General features: G+C 37.6%; 1 protein-coding gene across 1 annotated transcript; it reads left to right on the top strand.

Moving 5' to 3' along the window:
* Positions 1-5108: 5108 nt before the first annotated feature.
* On the top strand, positions 5109-19041 carry LOC140138899 (CDP-diacylglycerol--inositol 3-phosphatidyltransferase-like). Its single transcript, XM_072160682.1, has 6 exons — positions 5109-5259; positions 12072-12209; positions 14365-14518; positions 15114-15186; positions 17461-17548; positions 18426-19041. The coding sequence occupies exons 1-6, from the start codon at positions 5202-5204 to the stop codon at positions 18596-18598; spliced, it is 684 nt and encodes a 227-aa protein (XP_072016783.1). The 5' UTR covers positions 5109-5201; the 3' UTR covers positions 18599-19041.
* Positions 19042-21841: the final 2800 nt, after the last annotated feature.

Here is a 21841-nt window from a genome sequence, read left to right as displayed (position 1 = left end):
AAAAAAAAATATACATTCAGATCTATAGGTAAATGTTGAAAGTAAACTTTTCAGTCAATGATGGTATTCATGCTCATAGTAGACGTGTTAGGAGTACGTAAGAGTAGAACCACTAGAAAATAAAAACAGGACCTTATAACAGGTGCTCAAATTAAATACTCAACAAAATCAGAAAGACTGGGATTTTATCTCCCGTATGTAAATATGGCCTACAGATCGTCTGTGCAGAGTATAGCACTGGGTTTACACCCTGAGGTATTTCCAGGTAGAAATGTGAAGTTGCCCGTAGAATCTGGTATTTTAGGCCTGCTAAGAAAAAGGGAGCGTGCCAAAAATTAAAATCTTTCTGGGACGGTCATATAGGCCTACACCAGCGTTGAACAAATAAATCGTAGGCCTATTTTAGACCGTATGGATGGTGGTAACGTATAAGAAAACTAGAGCTGGACAAATCTGAATCTATATAAGCGAAGAAATCGATGATTTTTATGAGTCATAAGTCATTAGGCCTATGACTGCTGATATCCCAGAAACCCGGTCAAAGGGGGACGAATACTAAATAAACCCCAGTGGTATGGGATCAGTAGATAAATAGCAGATAACAAGGCCTACTAAAATAATACATCGTAGGAAATATTATATGCATGACACGTCTATCAGTCTGAACAGGAAAAAAAAAAAATAAAACTTTTGTGATTAAAAACGTTCGAGAAATACGTTTGTTTTGTTTTATCAGATTTCAAAATAAGTCCCTTGGTAAATAAATAATAAAAGAAAATTTATAAAAATAGAAATATGAGGGTTATCCTCATCTAAATAGAAATATGAGGGTTTATCCTCATCTAAATAGAGGTTTTAATATGAGGGTTATCCTCATGACGTCAACTCTGGAAGCAGTGTTTTCGGAACAAGAATTCACCTCCAACTTTAGCGGACGGTAAAACGCGTACGTACAGATACGGCCAATCGGAAACGTGGCTAATCTTAGTTGTCAAGCAAACCATAGATGTTAAATGAGCAAACGGAGCTGCGACCACGACATGTTGTCTCAACCAAACAGGAAGCTAAATGGCAGAGTTTATTGGATTTCGAATTCGGAGATACCAAAAGACCAAAAAAAAATCCGGACAAGGGAAATAAATTTTATTATTAAATGCTAACAGTAAAGGTTGTGAGGAAAGCCTATGGTAATCCGAATACGTGCTGCTCTGGCATGTTCGACCACCACTGTTTGGGGCATTTAAATACTGGTTTAATAGCTTTTAATCATTTTTTTGGTGCTGAGAAAGGTCCTGGTGTTTTAACACCAGGTGACTTTCGAATACTTGCTACTTGGGCAGGTGCACTTGAAGTTGACCAGTTCTTGTTCATAAAAAAAAAAAAAATTATGGCTGAGAGGCATGATGATTCCAAATTGTTTAAATTACTGCATTGTTTTAACTTTAAATCTGATGTCAGAGTTGCGCGAATTTTCAAGCAAGAATTTAACATGCTTTAGCATGGTTTAGGAATGTTTTTTTCAAAGGTACGAGACCTGTTTGAGCTCCCCGTATGGGCTGGTAGTTGTTTTCAAAACTTGCGGGTATCAACCAAAACTTTTTGATAAAAGTTTCTGCGCACGCGTATTGTCATCAAATGTTTTCTTTGACACTCACGAAATTCCAGTGCAAATTGTTTCTCTAAAATTGTTTGATCGTGATTCCTCAGCCCTAATTTGTGACATTGTTATATGTTTGAATTCTTCTGAGAACTCTTGGAATAATTCAAGAGTATTGTTCAATTGTTGGTTTCAGAAGCAATAATAAAAATTTAGAATGTGCGTTTAAATATAGAATGTTTCTTTTTAAATCCTGCAAATTTCGGATGACCTTTGACCGTATTTCCAGCTGCAGGATGTAAACAAAGGTACCAACAGGTATGAATGAGAAAAGCCGTGTAATAAAAGGTCGATCACAAAGGTCGAAATTAGAGACATTTTGGTAAGTTGGGATATGGTCAGAGTAATCAAAATGTATGGGTACGTCAGTTGACATTTATGGTGGATCTGTGAGGTCTTTCTACTGTGTTGTTTTGAAGAAGATAGAATGCACGAAGGTTAAGCTTCTGGTACTAAAACGTACTGGCAGTGGTAAGTAAGCTGTGCGTGAGTTTAATACCTGTGTAGTAGAAGTAACCTCATAGATTACCGTGGTGTGCAGATGATGTACTTGTTTATAAGGATTTCATGTGAGTCTTATTGGTTCAGAAAGTCGCTTCATTATTTTTATTGTTTGTAGTGTGTCAGATTATTTCCCCCTGGAAATAATCTTCCGCCCGGTTGGGAGGAGTGTAATAAAGCTACTTTTGGCCCTTTATGTTAGAGGTATTTAAATTATTGTAGGCGTATTATATTTCTATATAATGTGTGGTATAAATGTGCTGGTTAACTAAATAATTCTTTAATATAAATGTAGACCTTAAAATTCAACATGATCAGATAATTAATACAAGTAGGCCTTAAATTTCAGCATAATCAACTACAATGATGTCCGCGCTGCCCTGGCACGATCATACGCCCTCTATATTATTGTGGGCGGAGTCAACCTGGCTAGAAGTTGCCGCGCTAAACCAATCAGCTAATTCTGAGGAGTTGCGCATGAGCAATGAGACAGACTTTTGGCGTCGCTTTTTAAAACAAGTAGCGTCATTCCGACAGCAGACTTGATTCGTGAGAGACATAGTTTTATTTAGCTCAATTATTTAGATTTACAGTTGATTTCTATTTCAACAGACAGAAGATCTGCAGGTGAGATGTAAAAGGTTAGAAAAGCCACTGCCATGCCGGCAGTGGCCCATGCCAAATCCGGTATTTGGTACTAAATTTTAGGCCTAATTAATGACTAAATCAAATCTGGACATGTAACTTTTTATGTATTGTAAGCGGCTCGCTGATGATATGGAGGCTGATAGGCCTCCTGCAGGTTCCTGATGGAGATGTGGTTATTACAATGGCTGTGCAAAGGTTGAGTCTTTGCTGTATAATATCTGGTATCTTCAGCCGTGCGACCCATTTATGAGAGCTTCTTTGCTCCAAGGTGTCAATGCACATTTAAGATGACTGATACTGCCGGATGAAGCAAAGGTTAACCAGGGTTTTAATATTTGGTTTAAGCTTAGCATAGACTGTTTGGCCTATGCAGTGTGCGTGCATCGGTTAAGCTTTAACCTCAGCCATTGTAGTGAACCATATCTCTGTCATAGAACCGAGCCATGTACTTTTAAGCTAAATAACATCCCCCTCATTATTATAAATCAAAATCTTCCTGTGTCAACATTTGAACATCTAAAATAATAAACAACCCGCATGAAGCATAAATGGAGTCTTGCCAAATTATCATTATGTCAATACTGTATGCACGCATGTCTAAGGCATGAAGAAGCCTAGGCATAAGCCGCGTGATATTTAATGCGTGTTTTCGAATAGGTATTTAATGCTTGAGGTCTGCTGGCCTGGTGCTCGTAATTTGGTGTTGAAAATAACACCCTCTATTTTTAAAGACTCCCTTTCTGTATCTTGCTAGGTTGCGTTAAACTTTAGGCCTAAATAACAGGTAGGCATTTGCTCTTTGTAAGCTTATGTATAAATGCCTTGTCATTTCTATCCCTCAGTACAACACGTAAATCCACACCAAAAATATTGTATTAACTTACGGCATTGACTACGACTTTGTGTAGACAGCTATTGCTGTTGATGGAATCCATTGATGGAAAGAAATAATAATATGAGAACTGTGAACATTCTACAACTTGTGTTTCGTCTGTTTTACTATTTAGGCCGTTCATTTACATGTCATTGTGACCCCAGCACGGGTCCGGCCCGTCCGTAAACATGGTCTAACGCCCTCATAATATTCTCATAATCCCCTCCCGGTTTTCCTGTTACACTATGAGCTAGCTATGCTTTGCCCTCACTCATATTCTACGAAAGTGCGACCCCTTCTGAACATCTAACCTAGCTGTAATTTTAGGTCATGTTAGAGAAATATATTTGCTAGAAGTTTGGAGAATAGTTTAAATATTGGCCTGTTATTTTTCACACAGTGATGTTAACTAGGCAAATGCAATATACTTCTAACGACGCTATTTGTAGAGGTCACGCGTCAATGGTGAGAGCACTGTGTATTGTGTATAGGAAAACGGACAGTAACTGCAGTATGATGATTGTCTTAACATATAGGCCTAATGCGAAAGCGCAGCAAGCAGGAAATTTCATATTTAGGCATAAACGTGTTTGTAACGTTTCTATAATGCCTTTTTAGGGTGAAATAGAAACGGTGCACAAAAATATCTGTGCCAAAAATCGCTTGACCCCCTTTCGACCTGCCAAAAGTGCTTGCCCCTCCCCTTTTGGCCTGCCAAAAATCTTTGCCCCCCCTATAATTCACCACCGGGTACACATAATTATTGCACCACCGTCCCTAATCTCCCTGTTTTTAGGTAGGCCTAATATATTTTGATGTTGCAAGCAACTTCAAATTTCTCAAATCTTGCAGTGGATATTATTAATGCACGTTGCTGGAACTCAACTTTGGAGGTGACACGTATGTAGGGCTGTTAAGACCCCCCTTTTCAGCATCGCTGTCACCCAAAGACCCCATCATACGAACACATGCTCATGTCATGTCACCCGAAGACCCCCTCCATTTGATCTGTCACCCAAAGACCCTTAGCTACCCTTACAAGTTCAATTTGAACAGCAACTTTCATTTATCACTGATTTTGTTACTTATTTTGAAAAAAAAAACCAAGAAATTTGAAGCCATTTAGAACTAGAAATTCGATTTTCGAGGTTTCTGTGGTGCTTTTTCGGTTCTCACCCAAGAGATTCCATTTAAAAAGGTCATGCTCTCAACCAATGACCCCATATTTTTTACATTTTGCTCTCACCGAATGCCCCTTAGTGTGAAAGTGCCAGCCCTACACCTATATCCATTTCAAATTAAAGTGCCTGCCCCCCCCGGGGGTCACAAGTGTGCCGACGCATGGAGTGACGAGCCGAATTTGCTTTGGCCGAGTTATATATGGGGCGAGTTGGAAACAATTTAAAACACACCGTGCACTACATGTTCTGATTCTGGGATTCTGCCGTGCACTTTTTGAAACAAACTCGGAAGGTTTCCGAATTCTGCTTCAGTCCGTGTGACTACAGCGAAATCTGTAAAATGGGATATGAAGGGAAACGTGTGATTGACATCTTGCTTAATGTACCAAATATTATAGGTAAGATGCGTGTATACCATTTGTTAATGTTTGATTTTTTTGCCTGTAGCTGTACACAGCACGCAGCGTAAACACTAGACGTTCGCTTTTCGTACCGGGTATCTCCATGTATCTCTTTCCTTGTTGGAAAGGTATAACGTTGAGGAGATAGGAACATGTACCGTCATCCGGGACCTACTCTGCCATGTTTGGCTGAGTAATGCTGGTTTAATTTCTACCGCTTGCCGCTGAGCGGCGTGACGCTTCATCACTGCGCTTGCACTTGTCTGCAAGCGGAGCGGCACACCGCTGAGCGGCAGCGGCGTGACTCTGAAAGCCACTCTTGCCGCTCAGCACCGCTCCAAAATCGTATTTTGTTCTCCTACGTCAGAGCGGCACCGCTCCGAGTTGACTTGAATTCAACTCCCAGCGGTGCTGCCGCTGCGGCAAAGCGGTGGGGTGATCGATATATCGGCTTGCCGCTGGTCACCGCTAGCGTTTTTGGTGCGATTGCGCAGTGAAGTAAAATCACCTTCAGAGCGGCAAAGCGGCAAGCGGCAGGAAAGTATGAAACCAGCTTTACGGTACATGAACACGGTCTTTTGTGCCTATGTAAATTAGTCATTGTGTAAAGCTGTGTTTATACCCATGGGTTGCTCATCATCAGACTGAATCCTTGACCGACAGAGGGTGTCAATATACTATAGGCCTACGTGTCGCTTTTGAAAAACAGCGATTCATGCGCATGCTCAGCAGGCAAATACGACGGCCATTTAGTACATGAGTACACTGATCATGCGTGCGATTCAGATTTCTGCAAAAGCGATTGAGTATGCGTCTTTAGAAATGACTGGCGATTGTGTGTTCTCAAGTGGGTTTTATCATGTTAATTAGTGACCTGACACACATTTGTATTGGTTCGATCAAGCATTGATTTTTTGTACTGGATCGTCCAAGCATCTCCAACAAATTTTTCAATGTAAGTGCCTCTGGCCCTAGTGGAAGTAAAAACGGATACTATGGCCAGAGTTCTAGGGCTAGTAAACACGGAAGTGGGGTTCTGATTTTTTTAGTGATGATGCCCTGGCCTAAGGGACCATTTTCACAAACACTTGTAGGGGGGGGGGGGGGCCTGATGCAAAAAGGGGGCCCTGAAAATTTTTGACCCACTTAAGGGGGGGCCTGAAAAAATTACTACAATTTTCCTGGGAAAATTGAGTTTAATTTATATGCTTTTCTATGGGGTTGACCGATAATTTTCATGTCGAAAAAGGGGGGCCCTGAAATTTTCGAGGTGTGTAAAGGGGGGGCCCGAAAAATGTTTGCTGTAAAAAAATTTTGCATCAGGCCCCCCCTTACAAGTGTTTGTGAACGGTCCCTAAAGGCTCTGGCCAATAGTATCCGTTTTTACTTCTACTATAGGGTCAGAGGCATTTACATTGACAAATTTGTTGAGCATGCTTGAACGATCTAGTATTATTTATAAAAAAATGAAAGCATTTCAATGCTTGATCGAACCAATTATCATGATTAAATACAAATGTGTGTCAGATCACTACTAGTAATATTACAGTTACACATAAAACATGATAAAACCCACTTGAGAACACACAAAGTCACAATCACCAGTCATTTCTAAAGATGCATTTATACTCAATCGCTTTTGCAGAAAACTGAATTGCACACATGATCAGTGTACTAATTCGCTGTCATGTTTGCATGCTGAGCATGCGCATGATTCACTGTTTTTCAAAAGTGACACGTAGGCCGATATCAGTGTCCGAAATAAGGAAAATATGGAGGTTATCCTGAGGATAACTAAAGCATAAATTCTGCTTGTCCTCAATACATTTTGGTTGCCCCCAAAATGTGTCATACTTTTGGAGTAAAATATAGTGGTTGTCCAGGGGATAAGTACCTGGATCAAAATATGGTTGTCCCCAGTGATTTTTGGACAAGAGGATAAGTGCTTATTTCGAACACTGGCCGATATTGACACCCTCTGTCGGTTAACGTTCTCTAAAATTACACACATAACTTGTGCAGTTGTAAACGACAATGATTCAGTCTGATGATGAGTAACCCATGGGTATAAACACAGCTTTACACAATGACTAATTTACATGGGCACAAACCGTGACCGTGTTCAATGTACCGTTACTCAGCCAAACATGGCAGAGTAGGTCCCGGATGTTCCTATCTCCACAAGCGTTATACCTTTTCAACAAGGAAAGAGATACTGAAAAGTTTAACGTCTAGTTCTGATTGGGGTAAATACTGTATGTAAATGTATTACTGTGCTAAAGAGGTTAGTTTTAGGGTTAGGATTAGGGTTAGGGTTGTATTAAAAACCTGACCCCTTTAAGTGCAGGTTGTGCGCCATAATGCGTTACATGTTTATAATTCAACAATTTACATATTTTTGTACTTAAAACTGATCTACATGTAATTCATAAACTGTTTATCAAAACCTTATATGTGACCATCCACCACGAAGTGGTAGTAAAGTTGGCTCTGGGTCATTTTCTGTTTATTGCAGATTTTGGAAGAATGCACTTTCAGCTTTAAAATGACACCTCAACCAGCTTCATGGGACATCTGGAAGTGAAGTTATGTTTCATCAAAGGTCAAATTCCTAGTATATTTTACATAGAAATCCATATATTGTTTTTTATTGTATCTCAAAATGGAGAATGCCGACTTTACGACCAGTTTGTGGTGGATGGGCACATATATCACTGTATAGCTTAGAGTACCAGGAATACACACGTATAAACAATTGGTCAATATACAGGATGCCACAAATGTCATATGGGTAAAGTAAAAATAATGGCACCGTTAGATTGTTGATGTCTGCTGTGCAATTTTGATCCGAATTTGGAGCCATACAAGTTTACGTGGTAAACTATGGTAAGGGGTGTTGCAATAATTATGTGTACCCCTGGGGTGGTGAATTCTCAAAATGGTCTGCCAAAATTGCTTGTCCACCCCCCTTTGGCCATGACAAAAATCTTTGCCCTCCCCTTTCGACGTGCCACCCCCTTTTGGCGTGCCAAAAATCTTGCCCCCCCCTTACACATGCAAGATTTTGGGAACCTGAATTTAAAACCTTAAATTGTCTTATCATATAATGCGAGCACAGCGAGCAGGAAATTTTGCATATTTAAACGTGTTTGTAACGTTTTTCTATGCCGTTTTTCTATGCCAATTTTCTTCCCCATATGGTCAGGAGTGTTACATGTTAGCGTGACAAAAAAGAGGTTTATATTTTAATCATGCACTGTAAAAAATATACAAGTTAAAAAGTTTTGCATGGGTTTTCATGGCATTTTGTGAAGTGTCTGCTATTATTAAACTGTACCAAATTCTTTCATATTACTCGCTTAATAGTCTACTTATGAACATGTGAAGACTACATGGTGCGAAAAATAAAATATGTTCCAAAAATCACTTGTCGCCAGATTGTGTAGCATTGTAGGTAATGATGACAGTATTAATCTATTTCAGTCTGTTTTTAGTAAAAACAACATTTGGGCCAAACTTGGAAAAAAATAAACCTTGCATGATATCAAAACCGTTTTCTTTTTAGAGCAGGTTGAGAAGAGAAATCCTGTCTCGTCAGGAGTGTTACATCAGAATTCAACTTAATTTTTTTCATACACCAAGGTGGCAATATTCATACATTACTTTTTATTTTATTAGTGCATTGCGATAGGAACTCAAAAACAAGAAAAATATTTGCCATTGCTTGAACATGTTTGCTACAGCTATCTAAATAGGCAATGTCAGGAGTGTTACACAGAATTAATTAATTGGCAACAATTCAAATTTCTGAAGAAATTACCAGTGTGTTGGTGTTCTTTTAGCCTGAAAATATATTCCTGAAGCCAAACTTCTGCAATCATGATGTAAAGACTAAAAGACCTTCATATTCAAGAAATATATGTTCATAAAAACATAGTTTTCATAGCTCAACCAAAATGTTACACTCCTGACAATCAAATGTAAGTAATACATGTATAAGCTCAACAATAAAATTGAACTAATGTAATTCAATTTTTTGCCCCTTTTTGAGATAGCCATATAGTGTCACCAAAAAATTACAAAAACTACTTAAGAAAATGTAATTTGCAAATTTATATATTTGAGGCCATACAATTACTGTAGCAAAGTGTCAGGAGTGTTACAAACACATGCAAGCTGGGCTCCAAAAATAAAATTGACCATAAATCACCTAAATTTTGTGACTTTTTTTTAGAGGGCCGTAGATGTTGTTAACAAAAAATTACAAAGACTGTTTTAGAAAATGTAGTTTATAATAAATTATTTGAGGCCATACAGGTACTATCCAGTGTCAGGAGTGTTACACAATAGCACTACTTTGATGGATCCTTTAATACTTCAATTTGAAGAACAATGTGATGCTAAAAACTGTGTTTTTGCACATCATATTGCATTATATACAAACTTAAACAGAAAATTATTTAGGATGTTTCTTTTGACAAATTCGATGTTTTAAGGTTACACGAAGAAACGTATAAAAAGCGTATAAAAGGCGTATAAAGTTGTTCTCTAAAACCGCGTTTTCTCAGCAATCAAATATCGCAGTGAGTCATATGTTGGTGCATGGATGTATCTTAATATTATTTTTGTGTATTTATACAAATTTTTAGAATCCGTTTGAAAATCCTTTGTTTAAATCATTTTTACGCACCATGTTCACAAGATCAAAAACACGTTCCATGCAGTTTTTTCAAATATTCGCTCCGTATAAAATCACGCCGAGTGATTGTTTTCTCCTTATTTGTATTGTACTACAAATCGACCAAAGAAATAATGTTGCCATGGGGAAGAACCAAATACAGTACCGATTAAATTTTATTAGCCCGTTTTTGGGAACAATTTTCAAGAATCTTGTACCACAAAACACTGTTATGTTACCTTATCGATATCTGGATTGTGGAACGTTAATTTTGATTTCTAACTGCCTACATTATTTCTCAAAAGTATGTCGATTCCTTTACCATTTGAATTTCACTCCAAATTTAAGCTACTTTTGCAAAAGCGAGGTTTTTCGCCATCGATACCTCCGACATTTACAGCGGTGATGAGATTGTTTATCATAAGAGCCTGGTATGCACTATTCCATAATAGTCAGTTTGAGATCAAACGATTTCACAGGTCACTCAGTAGCTCAATCGGTTAGCGCGCTGGACTCACGTTCGACTATATAATACTATAGTTTTGAGCTGGAAAACTTTGGTACGTGTTCGAGTCCCTATGTGGTCCATTCCATCTATTTTATTTTATCTTCCCCTCTCCGTTTTCTGGCTGGTGTATTCTTTTCCGACTGCAGCGATTGATTGTTTTTGCCCGCTTTTTTTTTTTTTCATTATGTAATTCAGGAATTTTTAGGCTATACTAGTCTAATAGGCTGCCTATGAATATATTTTTACAAATTAGATTAACAAAATATTGGTTGTTGGTTTTGTTACTGTTGTTGTAGTTATTGTTGTAGGCCTATATATTGCATAATCAGGGTATAAATAGGCATACTAGGCCTATTATGGCCTATAGAAGCATTGATTTATTTCACGACAGATATCATCCAGGATAATTTTAAAAATTGAAAATTTAGAAAATCCAAAGGAAAATTGCGAAAACAGCTGCCCACAATCACCCCCCCATCAGCCCATATGGTCCTATCTTGGTCGCCCCTTCCCTATCCTTGCAACACACGAGCCACGGTTTGTCCGTGGCCCTAGTTCAGATTGATACACTATTGTACGCGTGAGTTCATTCTTTTCTGCATGGCTGTTTCCATTATTAACTTACGCCCTCTGGAATCAAGCCTTGAAAATCAATTGCATTTAACCTTTAGGGGGTACTACACCCCTGTGGTAAATTTGTGACTATTTTTTGTATTTTTCTCAAAAAATAATAACACACTGGTCAGTGGTCACAAAGTTATGTATATTATTGGGGCAAGGAATCCAATTACTGCACTGAAATTTCAGTGACTCAAGACAAGCGGTTCAGTATATATGATCGGAAATGAGGTACATACTAGCTGTACCTTATTTCTTATCATACAATGTAAATAACGAACCGCTTGTCTTGGGTCACTGAAATTCCAGTGTAGTAATTGGATTCCTTGCCCCTATAATATACATAACTTTTGTTACCACTGTGTTATTAGTTTGATTTTGTTACATTGTTAATCACACACAGACACAAGCTGTTTTCTAAAGATTGATAGGTTAATGAACGCGTATTACTTGTTGGGAGATAAATTAGACAAAATAATGCACAGCGCTGATGTTGATGCGTCTAATGCACGAGCCTCGAAGGGGAGTGCATTAGACGCATCAACATCAGCGCAATCTGCATTATTTTGTCTAATAAATAACACATAACACATGATTTTTGCTGTTTTTATAACAAAATTATCACTAAAAATATTGGAAAACTGAACCAAACACAAATGCATCAACCCGACCAAAAATGAATCAAGCCTACGCAACGCGAACACATGTGCAAGCACTGTACATAGTACGCGGAGTGCACAATATACACAATCAATGCATGGTTTGGATTTTTCTAACGATTGCTCTGATTGGTTCGCGCTATCTAAGAGTGTATGAAAGCGCATTCATGAGATGCTAATTTCTATTGTATTGTATTTCAATCTAATAATTTTTTAAATACCGTACTGTAGGAGAAGGGGTGAGTTTAAGGGTCAATTTTCATATCACCGTACATTGCTTTCATTGACGTTATTGTCACGAAGGAACAAATATGACCATGATGTTTCTCTTAAAATCGTTATACAGGATATGTGCGAGTGTCTCTCTACATCTGGGGTATATGGCAGGCTCATTACGATGGCTATGTTATAGCAGCAAGCATGTATTTTCTCAATTGTGTACTGGATGCAGCCGATGGATTTGCAGCACGCGGATTGGATCAGTGTAAGACCAATTTATAAATAATCTCTGTCCTAATAATGGGCTGTTCCATTTAAAATCCACACTACCCCTGTGGAAGATTTAGCTAAAGCCATCCACAGAGGGAGTATGAGTTTTGAATAAAATAGACAATAGGTAGCTTCCATTTGAAATACTCACTCCAGTTGTGGAAGATAAAGTTAAATCCATAATACAGGGGGAGTGTGGGTTTCAAAATGATCAAGTCTGACCAATTACATTTGAAAAACATACTCCCTCTGCGGGAGATATTTCCAAAATCTTCCACAGGGGTAGTGTGGATTTTAAATGGAATTGCCCAATATAAACTGAGCTCAAAAAGAAACTTATAATTTTTCATGACTTGTGAATCACAACGTCATATCTTAAAATCCTGTCAATCAAAATGAACCAAAATTACACACAGAGTACTTCAATACTCTACTCTAAATACATGTCAGTAACCAATCAGTTGTCTAACTGACACAACAGCAAAAAGCACTGGCATGGAACAGTTTCCTGGACCACATTCACAGCCCAATAACTAGCACCCAGCATAAGAAATCTGTGAGAACTTACAATCATTGCACAGGTGATGAGTCCACTCCTGGACCACTTTTACAGCCCAATATTTGGCACCCAGAAAAATATATCTGTGAGAATGCATAGAAGATCCTGGCACAGATGATGAAACGGTGCTGCTTTCTGCTTTTCACGCAATTTCGTCAAGAAACACGTCTTTTTCAACACTATTCCACTTACCCTTTTGGACTCATCACCTGTGCAATGATTGTAAGTTCTCACAGATTTCTTATGCTGGGTGCTAGTTATTGGGCTGTGAATGTGGTCCAGGAAACTGTTCCATGCCAGTGCATTTTGCTGTTGTGTCAGTTGGATAAATGCTTGGTTACTGACCTGTGGGCTGTGTTTAGAGTAGAGTATTGGAGTAAACCTGTGTGTAATTTTTGTTCATTTTGATGGACAGGATTTTAAGGTATGACCTTGTAAAAAATTTTAAGTTTCTTTTTGAGCTCAGTTTAGTAAAAGGATATATCTTGACTAACATACTTACCGTACTTCTTTTTGCCGTAGCTTTGGTCAAGCTTTTCAATGTCATTTAACTTGTAAACACAAAGAAGAAGAAATTTTGCCAATGGTAATAGACTGAAACAACTTTTTTGTGGTACAATGTAGATGAATATTTTAAACAGTTCTCTCAACAACATAGTGACTTACTTTAATATTTCATCACCACATCCATGGGACTTCATCAGAATTGTGGCAGGAATGGTAAAGCTAATCATGTGACTCACAGGAAAACCCAGAGTCACATGACTTTGTATACATCCTTTTTCTGTGTGTGTCAAATAGAAAAGTTTACCTTAGTGATTAGTCATGGAAAAATGAATTAAATTGTTAATGATGCAACTAAATACAACCGTTTACCAGATCAGGTCTTCCATTGTTTCAAATGCTACTAGTACAAAATGCTTACACCAGTGTTGACCAAATTTTGCCACAACAAGAATGACTTTGATTGCACATCTATGACATGATTAAAAAACAAGAGTTCCTGTCTTTTATTCTCATTCTTATCTTTTAATGAATAAATTATACATACATACAGTAAGCCAAAAAATTAAGGTACCAGTTATGTTCACCCCTTGTATATCCTAAACAAAGACAGATATGTCATAATTGGAACCAGCAGCTAATAGCTGCATCTTTTAGCTCGAATTTAAGACATCATTCGTTGAAATTGTTCAAGAAATAAAGACATGGCGATCCCAAAACCCATGGAAGATACCAATGTAAAAGTTGCAGTTTCCTTCATTGCATGCCCTATTGATTTGTACACAAAGTGTTTGTGAACAAGAGAACTAGCGCCGCGCTTCCATTGATTAGCACGTTAAAACTAGCGTCGTGCTTTCACTGATTAGAACACAAAAGTGCAACTTTTGATTTCGTCTCTTCATTAGGTTTTAGATCACCGTTTCTTTAATTCTCAACCAATTTCAACAAATGAGGTCTTAAATCTGAGCTAAATAGTACGGGTATGAGATACTTGCTTTAATTTTGACACATTTTTCTTTATTTAGGATATACAGGGGTGAACACAACTGGTACCTTAATTTTTTGGCTTACTGTATACCACATACAGGTTCTAAATTTGGTGCTATATTTGACGTAATCTTGGATGTGGTTCAGATGACAATGTGGAAGTCAGTTCTGTGTAACCTTTACCCTGAGTATTCATTCTTCATCATGTTCCATGCTGGACTCACCATCTTTGGAGAATGGATTCATCGACACAGGTATGTCAGCCTTCTGATGACAAGTCTTTATGAATATTCATTCATCATCGATTCATGTTTCATATTGAACTTGCCATCTTTGGGGAATGGATTCATTGATACAGGACAGGTATGTCAGCCTTTTGGTTGTGAAACATGTATGCCATCTTTATGAATATTTATGGGCTGGAATCATCATATGTGGGAATAGATACTTCAACACAAGTATGTCAGTCTTTTGATGTGTAGGTGTAGTGTGCATCTTTATTCCAAACATTCATTATTTATGTTCCTTGCTGGAGCCATCTTCAGGGAATGGACAGACTCACCATTGCCATGTTTCAGTGGTCACGATAAGTATTGGTTGGTCAATATCACCCTTATATAAAAACTTAACTCGAACATAGGGTCACTTCCGGTTCCCTGATTATTTTTGCTCATAGTATTGAGGATATCAATGGCATTAATGTTTAATCCAACTGAAGACTTTAACCACTCATCCCCAAGGTAAAGAAAGGATTTAAATCATTATAGCTGATCCAAAGTCTTCCATGTCAAATTAATACTAAATCAACTTCATCATGATGCTAACTGTTACATATCTTCATTATTACAGTTGTGAAGTACGGAGTAGCCACACCCATTTTATGAGTGACAGCAGTAATCCAATACTGAGATACTACTATGCAGTAAGTTTATGTTTTATACAATAAGAATCTTTAGCGCAGCGGTAGTTCCCTCGCTTTGCACCACTGAGGTCCCGGGTTCAAGCCCCGGCGCGGCCCAGGGACTCATGTGCACTTGGTTTATCCCGATTCCATGCTCACTCGCAGGTTTTCTCCGGGATCTCCGGTTTCCTCCTGTATCGCAAAAAATCGGGTGATTAGTTGTTTGGTTATCAAAACTTCCTTAACCCAATGGAATTTGGGGAGCTGCACAGATAATTGGTGAATGTTACAATCTAACAGCGGATAGGTGTGTGCCGTTCGGCTGCAACTGGCCTAGTTGATGCGACCTGATTGTGATGATTCACCATTGCAGCGAAATTGCAGCGCTTTGAGTCCTCTAAGATCTGGAGAAAGGCGCTTTATAAATCCACAATTTATTTATTAATTTATTTATTTAACACAGCGTGAAAATCTGTGAATGAAGTCCGCATTCTCATCACTCAACCATGACGACACGGGGTTAATACCAGATGCGTACTGAATGCAGCGGATGCATGCAAATTTTATGCGTAGTCTAAAATGTAAAATACACACCATGTTCATTCATGTGAAATTCTTCTAGTAATCAAGAACAATTGAGTTGAGGATTTCCCTCTTCTGGATTCTCAGCCAAGTAGGGAAAACGAAAATCCATTTTCCAGACAAGGAACCTCTGGAATTAAAGAAAAACAGCCAAAATCCGGAGAAACTTGGGGAGTTTGAGTAACCCAAGAGGGCAGTTGTGTCATTCTTGCATACATTGGTCTTGTATACAATGTACAAATGTATGACTCCAAACTGTACTACAACCACCCTGCTATAATCTGAGTTTGTATTTCAAACTGTTGGAAAGAGATCTCCATTCTTCATCTTTAGGTGGTCATGTGAAACAGCTCACACCTTGACACACCCTATGTAAAGTGGAATATTTCTCATGGAATTTTGGAAATTTGTCAGGGAAACTGTGTATGTTCCATTTTTTTTAAACTCCTGTCACTAAAAATGGACCAAATTGCCAATATCAAAAAGTTAGGCATTTTAGACCTTAAGTTATATAGCTATGCAGATTTATTTTTCTTCTATGAACAAATATACCAAAATACTAGGTGATCTTAAAATTAAGCTGGGCAAAATGTAGCTAATGAGATTAATAAAAAGATCAAATACCGTATTTTGTCAAATAAACGCCCGGGGCCGTTACATTTTCCCAACGGGGGGCGTTTATTCAAGGTCAATTTTAGAACGATAATTCATGTTAAAATCATTAGGTAAACTTAAAACTCACACTAAAATGACAAACTATGAACTAGAAACACTGACTTCTGGTTCACTTCCGGGTTTCCAATCCAGATTTTCGCCAAAAAGTGACGCTATTATCGACCATATGGGCAACTTGGTAAGCTTACTACATAAGATAGCATGGAAATATCAGCATTTTTGAAACATCTTGGTTGAAAAAAGTGGTGGGGGCGTTTATTTGAGGGGGGGCAACTATTTGACGAAATACGGTAAGTCTTGATCACCATATATCGAAACGTGTCCTACGATAGCTTTCTATAGTTTCTCAAAAATAGAGAAACACAAGTGTCTTTTTTTTCATGTGGAATAAATGGCATTTTGGTTGGAATTTCTTCACAACCACCCATATTGCAAACCTCTATACACATTTTTTGCATCTAGCAAAAGCATAGCTTCTACCTAACACTTAGCTGCATATGAAGGTAAAATTATACAGCTATACCAAAATTATAGGCCTACTGATATCTGAACATTGCGTAACTCTAACACCCCCCTCACCAGGTAGTAATGTTTAAAAAACTTGAACTTGAAACAACTACCCTTTTTCTTAAGTGTATAGGTGGTGTGGGGTGTATCTGTTTTTTTTCATCATGGATGCTATACAAGTTGAAATATACATGACCCCTCACCCTAATGTTTGTTTGGCTTATTGTAATTGGTGAAACAAATGTCTTGATATAGAATGGCATGCACACAGTTGGACGCGCATTGCATAATGTAAGTTTATGCGAGCGTAAGTTTTGATTTTATTGATGCAGTAACAAAAACCAAATAATATTTGCCAAATATAAGCCGAAAATAAGGTTTCCAACCATCACCTCTACACACTATGGTGTTAACTGTTCCTTGTGTAATTTATATGCAAATTACTTAAGTTGCCAGGAGATTATTTTAAATACCTGTTCTCTAATCTGCTACCTAATAATTCCTACAACATCTTTTTGTGATTAATCATAGACCCGGCTGGGACATGACTTCATGGTTTGGAGTTACTGGTGCTTCTGGTTGATGCTGTATATAACAAAGTACACCTATGGACCAATTGGTAGGTAATGCAGATTATAATCTAATTAGACAATAATAACTGCGCACCATCTATTTTGAGGTCATTGTGTGAAATCGGAGGGTTTTGTTTTGGGCCAAGGTATTTTTCCGACCGCTCCCGAGGAAAAATTCCCAAATGAGAACCATAGTTTGCATATTGTTAAGCAGCATTGTTGTGGTAAATAATGGCTTGTTGATGGTACAACTCATTGTTGTTGCTTATGTCAAACTTGTCAAAGTAATTGTGATTGTATCACACAAGTAAATGAAAAACATGTGGTTGTGGACTTAACATGGTTTGATTTATGATTAGAAATATCCAGATGGCTCATGAAAGAGGCATTCCATGACTCAACTGGATGAAGATTATGCAGTGCTCAAGATTAATATTGTGATTACTATAAAATTATGTGCTTGACTTGACCAGCAAATGGAGAGATGATTTACTTCACCTAGATTTGAATCAGGGGCCTAAGGGTCTCAACAATTAGGGGGGAAAAGTTTGTTGCAGAAGAAAATTATGGAAAAAAACGTATGCAGTATGAACATTATTTTAATTGAAAAGGCTATGCGAAATGTGCTAAAAATTATCGCATTTTTTTTCCTTTTTTCTTTTCCTGTTTGAGCCAGTTTGATGGCTAAAAATGGAAAAGATCCTCCAAAACTGCAAAATGCACAAAAAAATGCAAATTTTAATAACTACAGATGTGTGGTCTTCTGAGAGAAACTTTTATTGGCCTCATTTTGGTTTTCGAGAAAAATTTCACTGAGTCATTGGCTTTTATACTACATCTGAGGAATGTTTTGATCATATTATGAGCACTTCAAAATTGCTCTTCACCTATTATGTATTTTGTCCTCTTCTGTGTCTCTTTCAGTTCCTGGTATAGATGTTGGCATTTGGCAGCTCTTACTGTGGTTATCCATCCCATGCGCCATCAACAGATTTGTCATCCTTCTTGCTAAAATCTACACATCAATCAATGTGATGTGCGCCATTGACCTCGAGGTCAAGAACACTTACAATTTGCGCAGCAAGAAGTCACATTAGTGGAGACGATGTTGGTATTTGGCAGCTCATACATCATCTGTCCATCTCATGCACTTCTAACACATCCATTAACATGATTGGCACTGTTGACCTTATGGCCAAAAACGCTGACAATTTACTCAGCAATAATGCACATTAGGAGAGGTGCCACTTTCCAGGTTGTTTAGTTTATTTATTCCTCTCCACTTATTATTTACATTGGTGTAGAGCAGGTTTTGAAATAAAGCGGGCCCTCCGAAGCCTGCAAAATTCACTGCGGTCCTGTCGATAACACTGCACTCAGGCACACAGGGTCCATGAAATGTCACCAAAGAAAAGTAAGACAGACTAACTCAATGCTTACTTTGACATTCATGGCATTACCTATGGTTGATTTGCCAGTCTGAAAGCATCAGAAATGTGGCCAGAGTAACATTGAAATTTTACAATATGAGTTTGGGTCCATGAAACCCAAGGCCCAGTTGGCCCTTGAAGATTTGCCTTTATTTCTAGCACTGCTCTAAGGAGACTGTACAGTTTTGAGACAATGTTTCAATGAAGCTATGCATCTTTGCCTTCTCAAGTTAAATTGCATTGTGTGTAAATAAATAACAAAACCTATCTTGCCATTTGACTTGGGAGGTGATTGATATTACTCTGATACCAAAGAACAAATGTGTGCTGATTTAATCCACTCAGGATAATGTTGGCAAATATAAATGAGATATAGCCAGAAATAGCTTAGGGTTATAGTTAGTCACAGTTAGGCTATGAATAGTGAGGTGATGGTAATGAAGAAAGCAGATATTGTGTTTAACCCCCTGAGCACTACCTGCCGATCTAACATTGCCTCTGATTCCTCACTTTAATCACCAATCAGAATGGGGCTTTGCAAATAGTTCACCCCAATTTTTTATGTGGTGAAATTATTTCAGCAATGTTGCTGATTGGTCCAATTGATAATGAAAACTTGTTTTTGACCAATAGGCAGGTAGTTCTCATGGGGTTAACTGTGAGGGGTAGATTGTATGGGGATGCGTGTGTCATCATTAGCTTGAATTTTTCACGCTAGTGACGTCACCCGTTGGTTTTGGTTGTAAGATTCTGTCAATTTCCTGTGGTGTGTGATCCAAAGTTGAATACAGACATGTATGTTTCCTCCGTGTTTGTTTGTTTGTTTGTTTAAATGGTCGCTCCATGTGGAGACACGTTTTGGTCCTGATGTGTGTTTTTGGATGACAGATCACACACCCTGGGATGCTCGTAATGCAACACTGAAATTGTCAGAATATTACACACAAAACACATAGGAACAAACTTTGAACCTGAAGTGAACGTATTACCCACAATACTCCTGAAAAGACCCAACACTCCGAAGGCAGGTAAGGATTGCAGTGCAATTCTTGCAGAGCCTGTATCAGTACTATTTGTATTTCTTTTCTACGCAAATTTAATGCTGCATTTGTGTACTTCTCAGGGGTTACATGTAAGATTTGAAGGAAGCATGGTTTGTGAACGTTGTTCTAAAATGCACAAGTCTGAATTTTGATAAATTTTTGGTTGTTTATTGGTTTGGAATATCCTGTAAAGGGTTTCTCCTTGTATCTGTAGCAAATAAGGCCAAAAAAAAAAAGATTGTTGGTTATCCTTCGCAACTTTGCTACCATATTATTTGTAATAAACACCCCGGTGGGGTTGCATTTTTCCAGAAGGGGGAGGACAGGTGTTTATTAGATTGAATTTTCAGTGAAAAAAGCTTCAAAATCGGCAGCGAACTTCAAGACTCACTCGCTTCCGGGTTCAAATTCAAGATGCGGCACCCACGGAACCACATGATATGTTCGCGGTAAATACAACAAAATTACATGGATAAGTGCATCATCAAACATGCAATTTAGGGATTATCACTGACATAACTGATGCAAGTTTTAAGCTTACTCACATTAATTCGTTTTGCAAAAATATCATCAAATTTGAATTTCATTCTGGTATACCAGAACGAAGTTACAACACATTGTCTATGGAGCTGTGTAATACACATAATCATGCATAACTTGCAAATGCAAAATCGGAATCAACTGAAATTTTGAGAGTAAGCTTTTTTTGTGGATATCTACTGCAAAATGTCATAAAAAGAGGATGATAGGATCACAAAATCCTCCTTTAAATAGTCTTGGTAACACACTGGAAATTCTACAGTAGTTATATTTCTTGCTTAATGAAAGCCAGTTTGAACTCAGTGTTTAGATATAGTCTGTTATGAGCTTTATTTTCATATGAATGCCTGAATAAGTATTTCAAAAGAATAAGTGTGCTCAAGATGAGATATAGGGCTACCAAGAAGTAAGCCCCCCAAGACATTTTGGTATAATCCAAAAACCAATCAATCATTTCTCTTGGTTTAAAGTTTGGAACACAGACTGATTAATAAGTTATGTATCAAGTGAACAGGTTTTTGTTACCACCTTGTGAAATTATCGGCCAAAAAATTAGATTTTTTTAATGCGTTTTATGCATCCATTTGTATTTAACAACTGTTTCACTTTAATTTAATCCAAAAAAAAACAAAATTCAATAACTTAAGTTTAAGTCTTTGTTCCAAACTTTAAAACAACAAAAGTAATCGATGGTTTTGGATTATACCAAAATGTCGCTGAGTTGGCACTTCGTGGGAACCACGTTTCTGCTAAACTGAAAGCCATTGTATATTGTCTTTATTTATTTTTATTTTCATATGAGTGTTTTAATATTATGTATTTTTCAAGGAATAAGTTAACTAACTCAGGATGAGATATATTTTTGCCAAACTGAAAGCCAGTTTGAACTAATCGTGTATAATATCTTTCATAATATTTTTATAATTATAAGTGCCAATAATTTTACAAGGTATGCGTCAGAATTAATGTGAAATATATTTGTACCAAACTGAAAGCCAGTTTGTGCTAATTATATCATACTCATTACTGTCATTCATAATGTTTATTTTCATGTGAGTGCCTTAATAAAATATATTTTTCACAAGGAATGAGTTAACCTGTTTACTAAACATGTACCCATATTTTTGCAATTGTAATTTTGTATCTCATTTTGTTGTTTGTTTTGGCACCAGAACCAAATTGGTTTGATCTTTGGATCAACCGTCAATGCTGCTTTGATGCTTGTTATTAATGAACTATCAACTAATTAATCTGAATTACTGGTAATTTGTATTGGTCAATATGATTAAATGCACAGATTCATATGTGCAATCAACAATAGTCAATT

Source organism: Amphiura filiformis, chromosome 18 (assembly GCF_039555335.1).
Source record: "Amphiura filiformis chromosome 18, Afil_fr2py, whole genome shotgun sequence".
NCBI classification, from domain to species: domain Eukaryota; kingdom Metazoa; phylum Echinodermata; class Ophiuroidea; order Amphilepidida; family Amphiuridae; genus Amphiura; species Amphiura filiformis.
The sequence above is the reverse complement of the archived record's forward strand: the minus strand, read 5'-3'. Positions and strand labels throughout refer to the sequence as shown.